This window comes from Ranitomeya variabilis, chromosome 2 (genome assembly GCF_051348905.1).
Source record: "Ranitomeya variabilis isolate aRanVar5 chromosome 2, aRanVar5.hap1, whole genome shotgun sequence".
NCBI lineage: Eukaryota > Metazoa > Chordata > Amphibia > Anura > Dendrobatidae > Ranitomeya > Ranitomeya variabilis.
In genome coordinates, this window is record NC_135233.1 from 764452367 (window position 1) to 764465955 (window position 13589).

General features: G+C 40.7%; 1 protein-coding gene across 4 annotated transcripts in view; it reads left to right on the top strand.

Moving 5' to 3' along the window:
- The window catches only part of EPHA7 (EPH receptor A7), a 292750-nt gene that overhangs the window by 262322 nt on the left and 16839 nt on the right, over positions 1–13589 (top strand). For 2 of the 4 annotated variants that reach the window (XM_077289711.1, XM_077289712.1), the window contains exons 11-14: positions 2064–2249; positions 2659–2720; positions 11862–11993; positions 12190–12399. In XM_077289711.1, the coding sequence (XP_077145826.1) occupies positions 2064–2249; positions 2659–2720; positions 11862–11993; positions 12190–12399 (590 nt within the window). The remainder of the gene's footprint in view (positions 1–2063; positions 2250–2658; positions 2721–11861; positions 11994–12189; positions 12400–13589) is intronic. The other 2 variants (XM_077289713.1, XM_077289714.1) reach the window with 1 other exon arrangement.

Below are 13589 nucleotides of genomic sequence, written 5' to 3' on the forward strand. Positions count from 1 at the left end.
ATCGCTGTGATAGAACCTACCACAGCGATCAAAATGTATTTGTAAGGAATCTGCCGACTGGCAGATTCGGCGGGCGCACTGAGCATGCGCCCGCCATTTTCCAAGATGGCGGCGCCCAGGGAGGAGACGGTCGGACACCGGGAGGATCGGTAAGTATGAAGGGGTGGTGGGGGGGTGGATCGGAGCACAGGGGGGGTGATCGGAGCACAGGGGGGGGGGATCTGAGCAAGGAGGGAGCGGACAGCAGGACGGGGGAGCCGGCAGGCGGACGGAGGGGACCGGAGGACTAACGGAGCACTGGGGGGGCGATCGGTGGGTGTGGGGGGTGGGCACTTTAGTATTTCCAGCCATGGCCGATGTTATTGCAGCATCGGCCATGGCTGGATTGTAATATTTCACCAGTTTTTTAGGTGAAATATTACAAATCGCTCTGATTGGCAGTTTCACTTTCAACAGCCAATCAGAGCGATCGTAGCCACGGGGGGGTGAAGCCACCCCCCCTGGGCTGAAGCACCACTCCCCCTCTCCCTGCAGATCGGGTAAAATAGGAGTTAACCCCTTCACCCGATCTGCAGGGACGCGATCATTCCATGACGCATACGCTGCGTCATAGGTCGTTTTGGCACCGACTTTCATGACGTAGCGTATGCGTCAAAGGTCGTTAAGGGGTTAATAGTTTGCAGATTTGTGGTATTGAAAGGATGAAGCTCCCAGCAAGGGGAGGAAATGGGTCTGCTCTTTTGCGAACACGTGACTCGTTTTCGATATTTCGCATGGAAACTCGAGCATTTTTGGGTTTAAACTTTAAAACTTACTTGTATTATTATTAAGGAATGTTTTTGCTAAAATTTGGCTCATATTATGTAATTTTAGATAAGATATGCATCATTTATTTTTTTTGCCTCTCCTTCCACATGTCAGTATAGTCCTAATTAATTCTGTTGTTGACTGTATTGTATTGGTTTGTAAATCAGCTGAAGGTGGATATTCATTTGATTGTTCCGCATGCTCTCTTGTATTTAAACCTTTTCATTGTCATATAATAGTGCTATGATTATGAGCGTGGTAGTGCTCGAAACGCGTAGGCCTAGTGTTTTTCTTGTTTTCAGAGCATTCAAATAAACATTTTTTAAAGGGAATCTGTCACCTACTTTTTCGTATATAACCTTCGGCCATTCTGTAATGTTGTAGATAAGCCCCCGATGTAACCTGATAGATAAGAAAAACTGGTTATATTTTACTCACTCAGGGGCGGTCTGGTCCGATGGGCGTCGCGGTCTGGGTCCGGTGCCTCCCGTCTTCATTCAATGACGTCCTCTTCCTTGCTTCCTGTTGCTGCTCCTGCGCAGACGTGCTTTGTCTGCCCTGTTGAGGGCAGAGCAAAGTACTGCGGTGCAGAGAGGCCCAGCGCCTGCGCACTGCAGGCGCAGATAAAGTACGCCTGCCCAGGAGCCATGACATGAAGAAAGGAAGAGGACATCATCGCATGAATATGGGAGGCGCCGGACCCGGACCGCAACACCCATCGGACTGGAAAGCATCAGGACCGCCCCTGGGTGAGTATAATCTAACTTGTTTTTCTTATCTTTCAGGTTACATCGGGGGCTTATCTACAGCATTATAGTATATTATAATGCTGTAGATAAGCCCCTGATGGCGGTGGCCGCAGCTTATATACGAAAAAGTAGTTGACAGATTCCCTTTAATAATATTTTTTCACTTGTTTTTCTAATAAAAAATGTTTTGCTGTAACTGGACGTTTTGCCGTCTGCCAAGGCTACCAATGCCTACCTTTTAGAAGTCACTGTAAAAATTGCCCTTTGGTATAAAAGACATTATTTTTTTTCCTTGAATCTTACTATAACAATTTTTACTAATATGAGACCTGGTCTCTATATATTGATTGGCTGTGTCTTTATTATTTATAGCATTAATTATTTTGTAAAAGGCAATGTAAATGTCTTGTCTAACGTAATAAAAGAGCTATAACCTGATAGTGACTGTTTAGAACGTATGGAAATTGATCGCAGAATCTGTTTTCTCTACTACTTTTCTCTTTCTAGGAGAGTTTGGAGAAGTGTGCAGTGGTCGTCTAAAGCTTCCAGGAAAAAGAGATGTAGCAGTTGCCATAAAAACGCTGAAAGTTGGCTATACAGAAAAACAAAGAAGGGATTTTCTCTGTGAAGCGAGTATAATGGGCCAGTTTGACCATCCGAATGTTGTTCATCTGGAGGGGGTAGTGACGCGTGGTAAGTACAACGTACTTCTGTGGTTTGAGGTTTTCGCTACGCATGAGTTAAAGGACTTCAATCTTGCCGTAAATATTCATCATGGCCAAATTATCATGAGGGAAATTAGTAAACACAGATAAGGTTTCTCCTGATTTATGTGAGGCATGCAAACACTAAAGTAATTCAATAGAAAGAAAAGTGTCCCTTCCCTGCCATCTCCAGTACATGCTGACATATTGTTTCTTATTATTTATGCGCACAGATTACATCCATGCTACACACAGATACTTACAACGGCCTATCTCATTACCGTAGCTGCCACTCCTCGGGTGGAAGCTATCAAGTAGAGCAAGATGTTTCTTATCAAAATGGGTGTTGGTTCTGGTTTGGAAAAAGTCTCACAAACATTGCATGTTTCATGTTTTAGGGAAACCCGTAATGATTGTAATTGAATACATGGAAAATGGAGCTCTAGACGCATTTTTAAGGGTGAGTGCTTTTCATAAATGATTGTACAATGAGTGTTTAGTGTTTCATAAATATGTATGGGATATGTGTTTACTTTTACCTTCCCTTTTAGTAATTCGAATTGGTATGTAATGAGAAACCTTTTCTTTTTATATAAACATCATCTTCTATTGGTGCTGTGCTTGTTTTCCTGCTTGGTAAGTGAAAAAAGACAGTGCCAACCTCATGAATATATGCTCCCATACCACTGATGATGGTTAATGTACTCTGTGCTTTGCTGAAGTCATGTATATAACCATGCATAAAACGCTTTAGGTAGCCATTAATGTACTTTATAAGAATGCTGTTTATTACTTTTACCTACATGCTCTTATTAAAATTGCTGATGATTTACATTTTATACAGTTTTACTTTTAATGCAACCACAATTCCAAAAATGTTGAGACGCTCTACAAAATGTTAAGAAAATAAGAATGCAATGATTTGGATATCTCTTATAGCCATATTCAAAAGAACATAGAACACAGACCAGATGTTGAAAGTTGGACATGATTCCAATTCATATGCAAAATGAGCTCATTTAAAAATTGATGGCGGCAACACATGTGCCAACATACCACCAACAGTGGTACCAACCTTGTGAAGACTTACAGAAAACGTTTGACCTCTGTCATTGTCAAAGAATGATATATAACAAAATATTGAGATGAACTTTTGTTAATGACCAAAAACTTATTTTCCACCATGATTTGCAAAATAAATGTTGCCAAATAAGACCATGTGATTTTCTGGATTTGTTTTCTCATTTTGACTCTCATAGTTGTGGTCTACCTATGTTGTCAATTGCAGGCCTCTCTCATCTTTTTAAGTGGGAGAATTTGCACAATTGATGGCTGACTAAATACTTGTTTTCCCCACTGTAACTAAAATCAATAGCTTTATGTAACCATCAGCAGACTTCTTACACCTCTCAACTGGAAATTTGGACCACTCTTCTTTTGCAAACTGATCCAGGTCTCTCATATTTGAAGAGTTCCATCTCGCAATAGAAATTTTAAGATATTTCCACAAGTGTTCAATGGGATTTAGGCTTATTGCTATCCACTTCAGAAATCTCCAGCTCTTTGATTCCATCCATTTATGTGTGCTTCCTGAAGTATGTTTTTGGTCATTGTGCTGCTAGAAGACCCATCACCTAAGATGCAAACCCCGCTTTCTGACACTAGGCACTACATTGTGACCCAAAATCCTTTGGTAATCGTCAGATTTCATGATGCTTTGCACACAGTCAAGGCATCAAGTGCCAGAGACAGCAAAACAACCTTAAAACATTTTTGAACCTCCACCATATTTGACTGTATGTACTATGTTCTTTTTTTGTATGCCTCATACCATTTTTAGTAAACAGTAAAATGATGTGCTTTACCATAAAGCTCCAACTTTGTGTCATCTTTCCACAAGATGTTTTCATATAAGGATTTTGACTTACTCACATACATTTTGGCAAACTGCCGGCTAGCTTTTTTATGTCTTTGTCAGCTGTGGGGTCCTGCAAATGCAAGGGCTAGCTTGCGCTGACACTGATGTACCCTGAGCCTGCAGGACACCTTGAATGTTTTTGTAACTTGATTGAGGCTGCTTATCCACCCTCTGGACTATCCTGCATTGCATCCTTTAATCAATGTTTCTCCATGTCTAAGGAGATTCGCTACAGTTCCATGGGTTGTAAATTTCTTGATTATGTTGCGCACCAAGGAGAAAGGAACATCAAAATCTCTGGAGAAGGACTTGTAACCTTGGGATTGTTGATATTTTTCAACAATTCTGGTTTCAGGTGTGATTTTCATATTGCCCACTACTGTTACTTGCCACAGATGAGTTGAAGGATTATCACATTCTTGAAACAAAGTTGTTTACCTATATTTTTGCCAAGGTGCCAACAATTCCACCCATTTTTGAGGTTTAGTGTGAAATTATGTCCATTTTGCCTTTTTTTCTCTTCTTTTTTGCTCTCTTTTTTATGTTTTATCAATACACATAAAGTAAATAAATATGTGTATAACAAAACATGTGTAATTGCAATAATTTTCTGGGAGAAATACTTCATTTTTGAACACTTTCAAGGATATCAACAATTTTGGCCATGACTGTATATCAACGCAATCCAGAAAACATGTGTCCTCTCTCTTCCAAAGGTAATTTAATTTTGACAGGGGCAAAATGAAAAACTGTTCTGTGGTTAGATGAAATAAAATTTAAATGCCTTAATGAAAACTGCGTACTCAAGAGGAAAAGAACCATCCAGCTTATCAGTGCATATTTCTCTGATGGTATTGGGTTGCATTAGTGCTTGTGAGTGACATCTGCAGTTTGCACATTTTGAAAAGCATTATCAATGATGAGAACTATGTAAAGGTTTTAAAACAACATATGCTTCCATCCAAGCATCTATTTCAGGGAAGGCCTTGTGCATTTCATCAAGACAATGCTAAGGAACATACTGCATCTGTCATAACAGCATGGTTTCCCAAAAGAAGAGTTCCTGTGAAGAACTGAATGATGGCAATCCAGATCTCGCACCGATCGAAAATATTTTGAGCATTATGAAATGAAAAATCTTGCAAGATTCAAGACTGTAGAGCAGCAAGAATCCTACATCAGACAATAATGGGAAAACAGTCCTCTCCAATAACTCCAGCAATTGGTCTCCTCACGTTTCTAACGTTTACAGATTGTTGTAAAAAGACGGGTTGACATGGCAGTGTCCCTCCTTTTTTGAGATGTATTGCTGCAATCAATTTCTGTGTGGTGCAGTAAGGAGGACCTGTCAGCTCTCCAATATGATGCAGTAAAGAGGACCTGTCAGCTCTCCAGTATGATGCAGTAAGGAGGACCTGTCGGCTTTCCTGTGTGGTGCTGTAAAGAGGACCTGTCGGCTTTCCTGTGTGGTGCTGTAAAGAGGACCTGTCTGCTCTGCTGTGTAGTGCAGTAAGGAGGACCTGTCTCTCCTGTGTGATGCAGCAAGGAGGATTTGTTGGCTCTCCATTGTGGTTCAATAAGGGGGACCTGTCTGCTCTCCTGTATGGTGCAGTAAGGAGGACCTGTCGTCTCTCTCCCTTGTGGTGCATTAAGGAGGAGCTGTGGGCTTTTCTGTGTGGTGCAGTAAGCAGGACCTGTCTGTTCTCCAGTGTGGTTCAGTAAGGAGGTTATGTCGGCTCTCCAGTGTGGTTCAGTAAGGAGGACCTGTCGGCTTTCCTGTATGGTGCAGTAAGGAGGACATGTCAGCTTCCTTGTGTGTGCAGTAAGGAAGATCTGTCAGCTCTCCTGTTTGGTGCAGTAAGGAGGACCTGCCGGCTCTCCTGTGTAATGCAGTAAAGAGGAATTTTTGGCTCTCCTGTATGTTGCAGTGAGGAGGACCTGTCGACTCTCTTATATGATGCAGTAAGAAGGACCTTTCGGCTCTACTGTAAGGTGCAGTAAGGAGGACCTGTCAGCTCTACTGTATGGTGCTGGAAGGAGGACCTGTTGTCTCTCTTGTGTGATGCAGTAAGGAGGACCTTTTGGCTTTCCTGTTTGGTGCATTAAGGAGGACATGATTGCTTTCCTATATGGTGCATTAATAGAAGAATCTGTCAACTCTCCTGTATGGTGCATTAAGGAGGACTTGATGGCTTTCCTATATGGTGCATTAAGAGGAGGATCTGTCGACTCTACTGTTTGGTGCAGTAAGGAGGATCTGTCAACTCTCATGTTTGGTGCAGTAAGGAGGTCCTGTCCGCTCTCTTGTGTAGTGCATTAAGGAGGACCTGATGGCTCTCCGGTGTGATGTATTAAGGAGAATCTGTCTGCTCACCTATGTGATGCAGTAAAGAGCACCTTTCAGCTCTCCTGTATGGTACAGTAAGGAGGACCAGCCACCTCTCCTGTGTGCTGCAGTAAGGAGAACCTTCCAGCTCCCCTGTATGGTGCAGTAAGGAGGACCTGCTAGTTCTTCTGTATGTTGTCGTAAAAAGGGTCTGTCAGCTCTTCTGACATATTTGTTTTGTGTAAACGTGCATTCTCCTTCAAATTACAGTGTTTGAGCAGATTATCATAGAAGTTTGTGCAGTGTCTTTCCACTGTTGTTCCCCTAAAACATCCATGTCAAAAGAGACCAATCCTTTTTAGTATGCATTACCATGCTGCTTATGGTAGATTCTGATATGTGACTTAATTGTGATGCTTAAATTTTACTTAAATCTAAATTCAAGGAATGTTGTACTTTTCATTCTATAATTTAGCAGTGCTTACACATACTTAGACAGTGGATCCACTTAATGTAGATAAAATAATGAACTATGAATATGAGTACTGACACTCTGGTAATTGGGGTATTGCTATATGTTCAGATTACAGCGTTGGACATGTATTCTATTAGATCATTTGTATAGAGAAATTATAAAAACTGACAAATGCTGCCACTCTTCTTGTTCCTGAAAAAAACCAACATGGAAGAATGTCATTCTGTTTTTGATTTTTTTTTTCCTGACAAAAGATTTTTCAATATTTCCATAAAGATTTATTTGTTGCCAGGTAACCTATATTGCCTGGACGAACAATAGTAACAACCAATATGTACAAAATGTGTGTGGTTGCATCTATGTAATGATCATTCCCACATGGTCATTCATTCAAAAGATACAAACATCGGCCTACTTTTATCTTTGGGCATGACCACCTTTACTCATGCTCCATCAACAGTAATGTCTGGCATGGAGACCTTATCTAGCGTTTTCCATTTGATTTCTACTTAGCCATTAATTGTTTCTATGTAAGGTATGTCATTTTTACTTAAAGAGAACCCATTAGTTCATTTTTACGTGTGTAATTAGTGGTATGGTTGCCCAACAATAAAAATACCTTTTTGTAGCCATCTGATATGCCAATCATAAGTACTCTAGTGTATAAGCCATGTGAAAATCAGGCTGTAAGTGCACTGTGGGCTTGTTAATGCATGTGGTCCTCACTGTGACTTTCACTCCACCCTAGTGCACTTCTAGCCTTATTTGACAGTTGTCTCACGACTCCCTTCAGAACTCTATATAAAATGGAAGGACAAGAGCCTATTCAGCCATACCACTATTTCCATAAGAAAAATGTGCTGACAGTTTTATTAAGGCTCTAAAATATGATTATTTTTTACTAAGTTAATATCAAGGAATTTTGTAATATCAGCAGTCCTGGTTTTAGATTAATGAAACCCTTGTAGGATAGCAGTGATAATGAGGCTATGACAAGGGTTCATGATAGAGAAAGTGAAATCCCTCTTCTTTTGTGCTATGAGCACAAGTGTATGTAAGACTAAATATGGAATATTAAAGGGACTCTGCAGGAAATAATAAAATATGAATTGATGTAACAATACAATATTAATGTGTGTATGTGTCTGTATACATATATACATATTGGCTTGCAATTGAAATTTCCCTGTTGAGGGTTTGCACTATTTCATGTAAAGAACATGCCTACAACTGTGAACATTTATTTTTTTATTTGTTGCCAAGAAAACAATAAATAGGACAAAATTACTGAAATCTTCAGTGTGCATAACTTTTCACCCCCCTAAAAGCAGTACTTTGTAGAGCCTCCAGCCTTGTTTTTCCGCAATTACAGCTGCATGTCACTTAAGATAAGTCATTATGAGCTTTCCACATCTTGCGACTGGGATTTTTCATCAAGGGAAAATTGCTCCCGTTCCTTCAAATTAGATAGTTTACCCTGGTGAACTGCAATATTCAAGTCTCACCCTATCAATTGGATTAAGGTCTGGACTTTGACTAGACCACTCCAAAACATTTACACATTTCCCCTTAAACCACTCCAGTCTTGCTTTAGCAATATGCTTTGGGTCATTGTCTTGTTGGAAGGTGAATTTCCGTCCCAGTCTCAAATCACTGACAGACAGAAATAGGCTTTGCTCAAGAATATCCCTGTATTTTGCACTATCCATCTTCACCTCGGCTTGAACCATTTTCCCTGTCCCAGCTGCTAAAAAATATCCCCACAGCATGATGCTGCCACCACCATGTTTCACTGCTGAGATAGTGTACTTGGGGTGATGAGCTGTGTTGGTTTGACGCCAGACATAGCGTTTCTCTTGGTGGCCAAAAAGTTGCTTTTTGGTCTCATCTGACCACAGCACCTTCCTATGTATATTTGGGTAGCCTCTCAAGTGTCTTTTGGCAAACTCAAAATGAGTATTACAATTTTTGTGTGTAAGTAAATAGGGTTTTTTCTGCCCACTCTTCCATAAAGGCCACCTTTATGGAGTGGACAGCTCATTGTTGTCATATGGACAGATTATCCAGTCTCTACTTGGAAACTCTGCAGCTATTTCAGGGTTACCTTTGGTCTCTGTGCTGGCTCTCTAAATAGTGCCCTCCTAGTCCAGGCTGAGAGTGTTGATGGGAGGCCCTCTGTTGTCTGGTTTGTTGTGGTACTATGTTCTTTCCATGTGATGATAATGGATTTAATGCTGCTTCAAGGGATCATCAAAGATTGGGATTTTTATTTATACACCAACCCTTAAGGTACCGTCACATTAAGCGACGCTGCAGCGATATAGACAACGATGCCGATCGCTGCAGCATCGCTGTTTCGTCGTTGTGTGGTCGCTGGAGAGCTGTCACACAGACAGCTCTCCAGTAACCAACGATGCCGAAGTCCCCGGGTAACCAGGGTAAACATTGGGTTACTAAGCGCAGGGCCGCGCTTAGTAACCCAATGTTTACCCTGGTTACCAGTGTAAATGTAAAAAAAACAAACACTACATACTTACATTCCGGTGTCTGTCGCGTCCCCCGGCGTCCGCTTCCCTGCACTGTGTAAGCGCCGGCCCTAAAGCAGAGCGGTGACGTCACCACTGTGCTCTGCTTTATGGCCGGCCGGCGCTGACACATTCAGTGCAGGGGACGTGACAGACATCAGAAGGTGAGTATGTAGTGTTTTTTTTTTTACTTTTACAATGGTAACCAGGGTAAATATTGGGTTACTAAGCGCTGCCCTGCGCTTAGTAACCCGATATTTACCCTGGTTACAAGTGAACACATCGCTGGATCGGTGCCACACACACCGATCCAGCGATGTCAGCGGGTGATCCAGCGACGAAATAAGGTGCTGGCCTTCTAGCTCCGACCAACGATGTCACAGCAGGATACTGATCGCTGCTGCATGTCAAACACAACGATATCGCTATCCAGGACTCTGCAACGTCACGGATCGTTATCGTTGTTAAGTTGTTCAGTGTGAAGGTACCTTTACTTGTACTTATCAACAACTTTTTACCTGACTTGTTTGAACATCTCCTTGGTCTTCATGATGTTGTTTGGTTAGTGGTGCCTCTTGCTTAATGGTGTTGCAGCCTCTGTGGCCTTTCAGAAAAGGTGTGTATATACTGACAGACCATGTGACACTTAGATATCGCACAGGTGGACTTCCTTTCACTAAGCATGAGACTTACGAAGGTAATTGCTTGCACCAGAATTTTTTAGGGGCTTCAAGGCAAAAGGGGTGAATGCACATGCCCATGCCAATTTTTATTTATTTGATTCCATGAATGTAATGTATGCCTATGTTTTTCTCACTTCACTTCAACAACTTAGACACAATTTAGTGCTCATGCATCACACACTAATCAGATTACAAAAATATTTAAACACAGGTTGTAATGTAACAAAATGAGAGGAGAGAATGTGTGTACATCTCGATACATCCATAGAGTGATCAGTTAAAGACACATCAGAAGGAGTAAGTAGGAGGGAATAGAGGAGACGGAGGCTGTGGGAGATGCCTTCTAACAGAGTGTATAGGAGCATCACTGACAGGAACTCTTTTAAAAAATGACATCTCCCACAGCAGCCTGTATCAGGTCGCTCCTCCTTAGGGTACCGTCACACAGTGCCATTTTCATCGCTACGACGGCACGATTCGTGACGTTCTAGCGATATTGTTACGATATCGTTGTGTCTGACACGCTACTGCGATCCGGATCCCCGCTGAGAATCGTACGTCATAGCAGATCGTTTGAAACTTTCTTTCGTCGTCTAGTGTCCCGCTGTGGCGGCATGATTGCATCGTGTGACACAGGTTGTATACGATGTGCGCACAGTAACCAACGGCTTCTACATCGCAAATACGTCATGAAATTATCGCTCCAGCGCCGTGTATTGCAACGTGTGACCGCAGTCTACGACGCTGGAGCGATAATCATACGACGCTGCAACGTCACGAATCGTGCCGTCGTAGCAATGAAAATGGCACTGTGTGACGGTACCCTTACTCTTTCTGATATGTACATACATTCCCTGCTGTCAGGCTCCTATCTTTACTCATAACTAACAGCCAGAGGAGGTAGGAAAGTTCTCTGTATTGACACACTCTGTCATTACCTTTGTTTAGAAAGAGCTTTGCCTCCACTAATGTAATGGCAGCCATTTGAAAAACGCCTAATTTGTGACAAAACAAACAAAAATAAAAAAAAATAATAAAAAATAAATACTTAAAAGTATTTATCTGTAAGGCTGCTTTCTGACAGTCCGACACGTCAGACAATCACGATCCAAGCACAGACCAGTAAGATCTAACTGGTCTCTTCACCCAAACCCAACAGTATCAAATATAGCTGATGAGTTTGAGTAGAGTGTCCAGGGGCCATCGGTACATCACAGTCTGTACTTGGACTGTGAATGTTGAACCTTTGAAACTGTACTAATAATGTATTTTTTATTAACTCAATTTGCAGGAATTACTAGTTTTAGTGATTAATAGTAATTACCAGTCATGTACACCAGCCTTGTACCAAGCCGATAATACCTGTGCATATGCTGACTTGACAGCCATTAAGAATTTAGGGAGCTTTGACATGACTGTGCTTCTTTTAAAGAAGCAATAATCCTCCTCATGATAGAAGAACCAATGGTCAAAAAGAGCTCATTTTAAATAGATCTTTAAACATGTTATTTTCCACATGTTCAAATGGTTGTACTTTATTCTAAAGGTTTAGGACTTCATCAGACATTGTAATTCTTTCGTCATATCAATTTTATGTTACATGACTTGTGATTTGTTCCAGTAAGTGAATATATCATAAATGGCAAACTAAGTTGTGATCATCTTCTGCTTTAGAAATGTTTGGAATGGTTTACTTCACCTCCAAAAACTAAACGCTCAGGATCTACTCAGACAATGCCCATTAAAGTCCCTCAGACAATGTCCATAAAAGTCCAAACATTAAACACTCCGGGATCAAATGCACAGGTAAAAGCACCTCAGCTATTTCTAGCATTCATACTTCCCATAAGTTCACCGACTTTCAAACAACGCATCCATTTCCAATTCAACCTCATGGATAAAAACCTTATGTTGGACATGCAATTCTGTCATTATTTCAGACATTTTTCTTCAGTGCACAATTCACTTTTAATTAAGCATTTTTTTTACTTTTTTTTTTTAGAAACACGATGGACAGTTTACCGCAATTCAGCTGGTGGGGATGTTGAGAGGCATTGCAGCAGGAATGAGATATTTGGCAGACATGGGATATGTACATCGGGATCTCGCTGCTCGCAACATTCTTGTCAACAGTAATCTTGTCTGCAAAGTATCAGATTTTGGCTTATCTCGCGTTATAGAAGATGACGCAGATGCAGTATATACAACTACAGTAAGTAGTATAGCTATAGATAGATACAGTATATTTTATGCCTTGAGTTATAGTTACTTCAGCTTCTAACTTGACTGTGGAGATCACATCGCTGGGCTTATTGAAACAAAAACCAAGATAACATAGCTTTAAAAAACTTGTACCTAATCAACAGGGAGTCAGAAGTCCAGAATGTCAGCTCTACCAATGTAACATTTAGCACTGATCTTATCACTGCAATAATGTATCAATGTAATAGGAGAGAGACTATTGCCTTACATCCATCTTGAAAGCTAGCCGTATACATATGGTAAATTGAAAGATGGTCATATTCATCACCAGGGTTGACAATATTTCTTACCGACATATTGAAAAACCATGACAGGTCTTTGGGATTTTAAGTGATACATGTCTACAGCCCATGATTCTGATATGAAGACATTAATTGAATTCACTGCAAATTGTAAAATGATGACAATTACAGTTATAATAATCTGTATAAGCTTCTTCAGCTTCAAGAAAATCTCAGACCCCTCTAATTTTTCTTTTGACAGGAAAAATATATTCTTGTTTTTACAGACAGTCCTGGAATTTCTGGGCATTTGGCAATCCTTTTCATCTTTTTTATTCATCTTGTTAGGTTTTTCTTAATCTTCTATATTTTGTCTTGAATGTTTTCCGGAGTTCAGTCTGTCACCACAATTTGAAATCAAGGCCCAGTAGTAAGCCTCCCTCAATCATTTTAAGTCTTTGACTTATATCTTTAAATATATAGTACTGCACCTTTGCAAAACATTTGACATGTCATAAAAGACATGTCAGAAGTTTTTGATCGGTCTGTGAATGATTGCCATCTTCTCTCTCTATAGAGGGTCTTTGAATCCATCAACAGCTACAAAGCAGAGACCACACTCAATGGAGTGCTTCTAACCCATCATTTTAGAAGGCAGCAGAGCTTTTTGTTGGTTGGAGTCTTAGCACCCAGGCCGTCACCGATCTAAACTTCTTACATGTCTCTTGTCATGTTACAAGGAAAAAAAGAGTAACTGACTTGTCAAGAGTGCACTTACTCGTTTACTCCTTAATCACTGCAGTGAATTGACACAGCAAATCTTTAGTTCCAGTTTTGACAGCTGTAGCATGTTTTTTTGTGTCATTCAACATGATTTTTTTGTGGTTTTTCATTCTTAAAGATTGGTGCTTATTTTTGT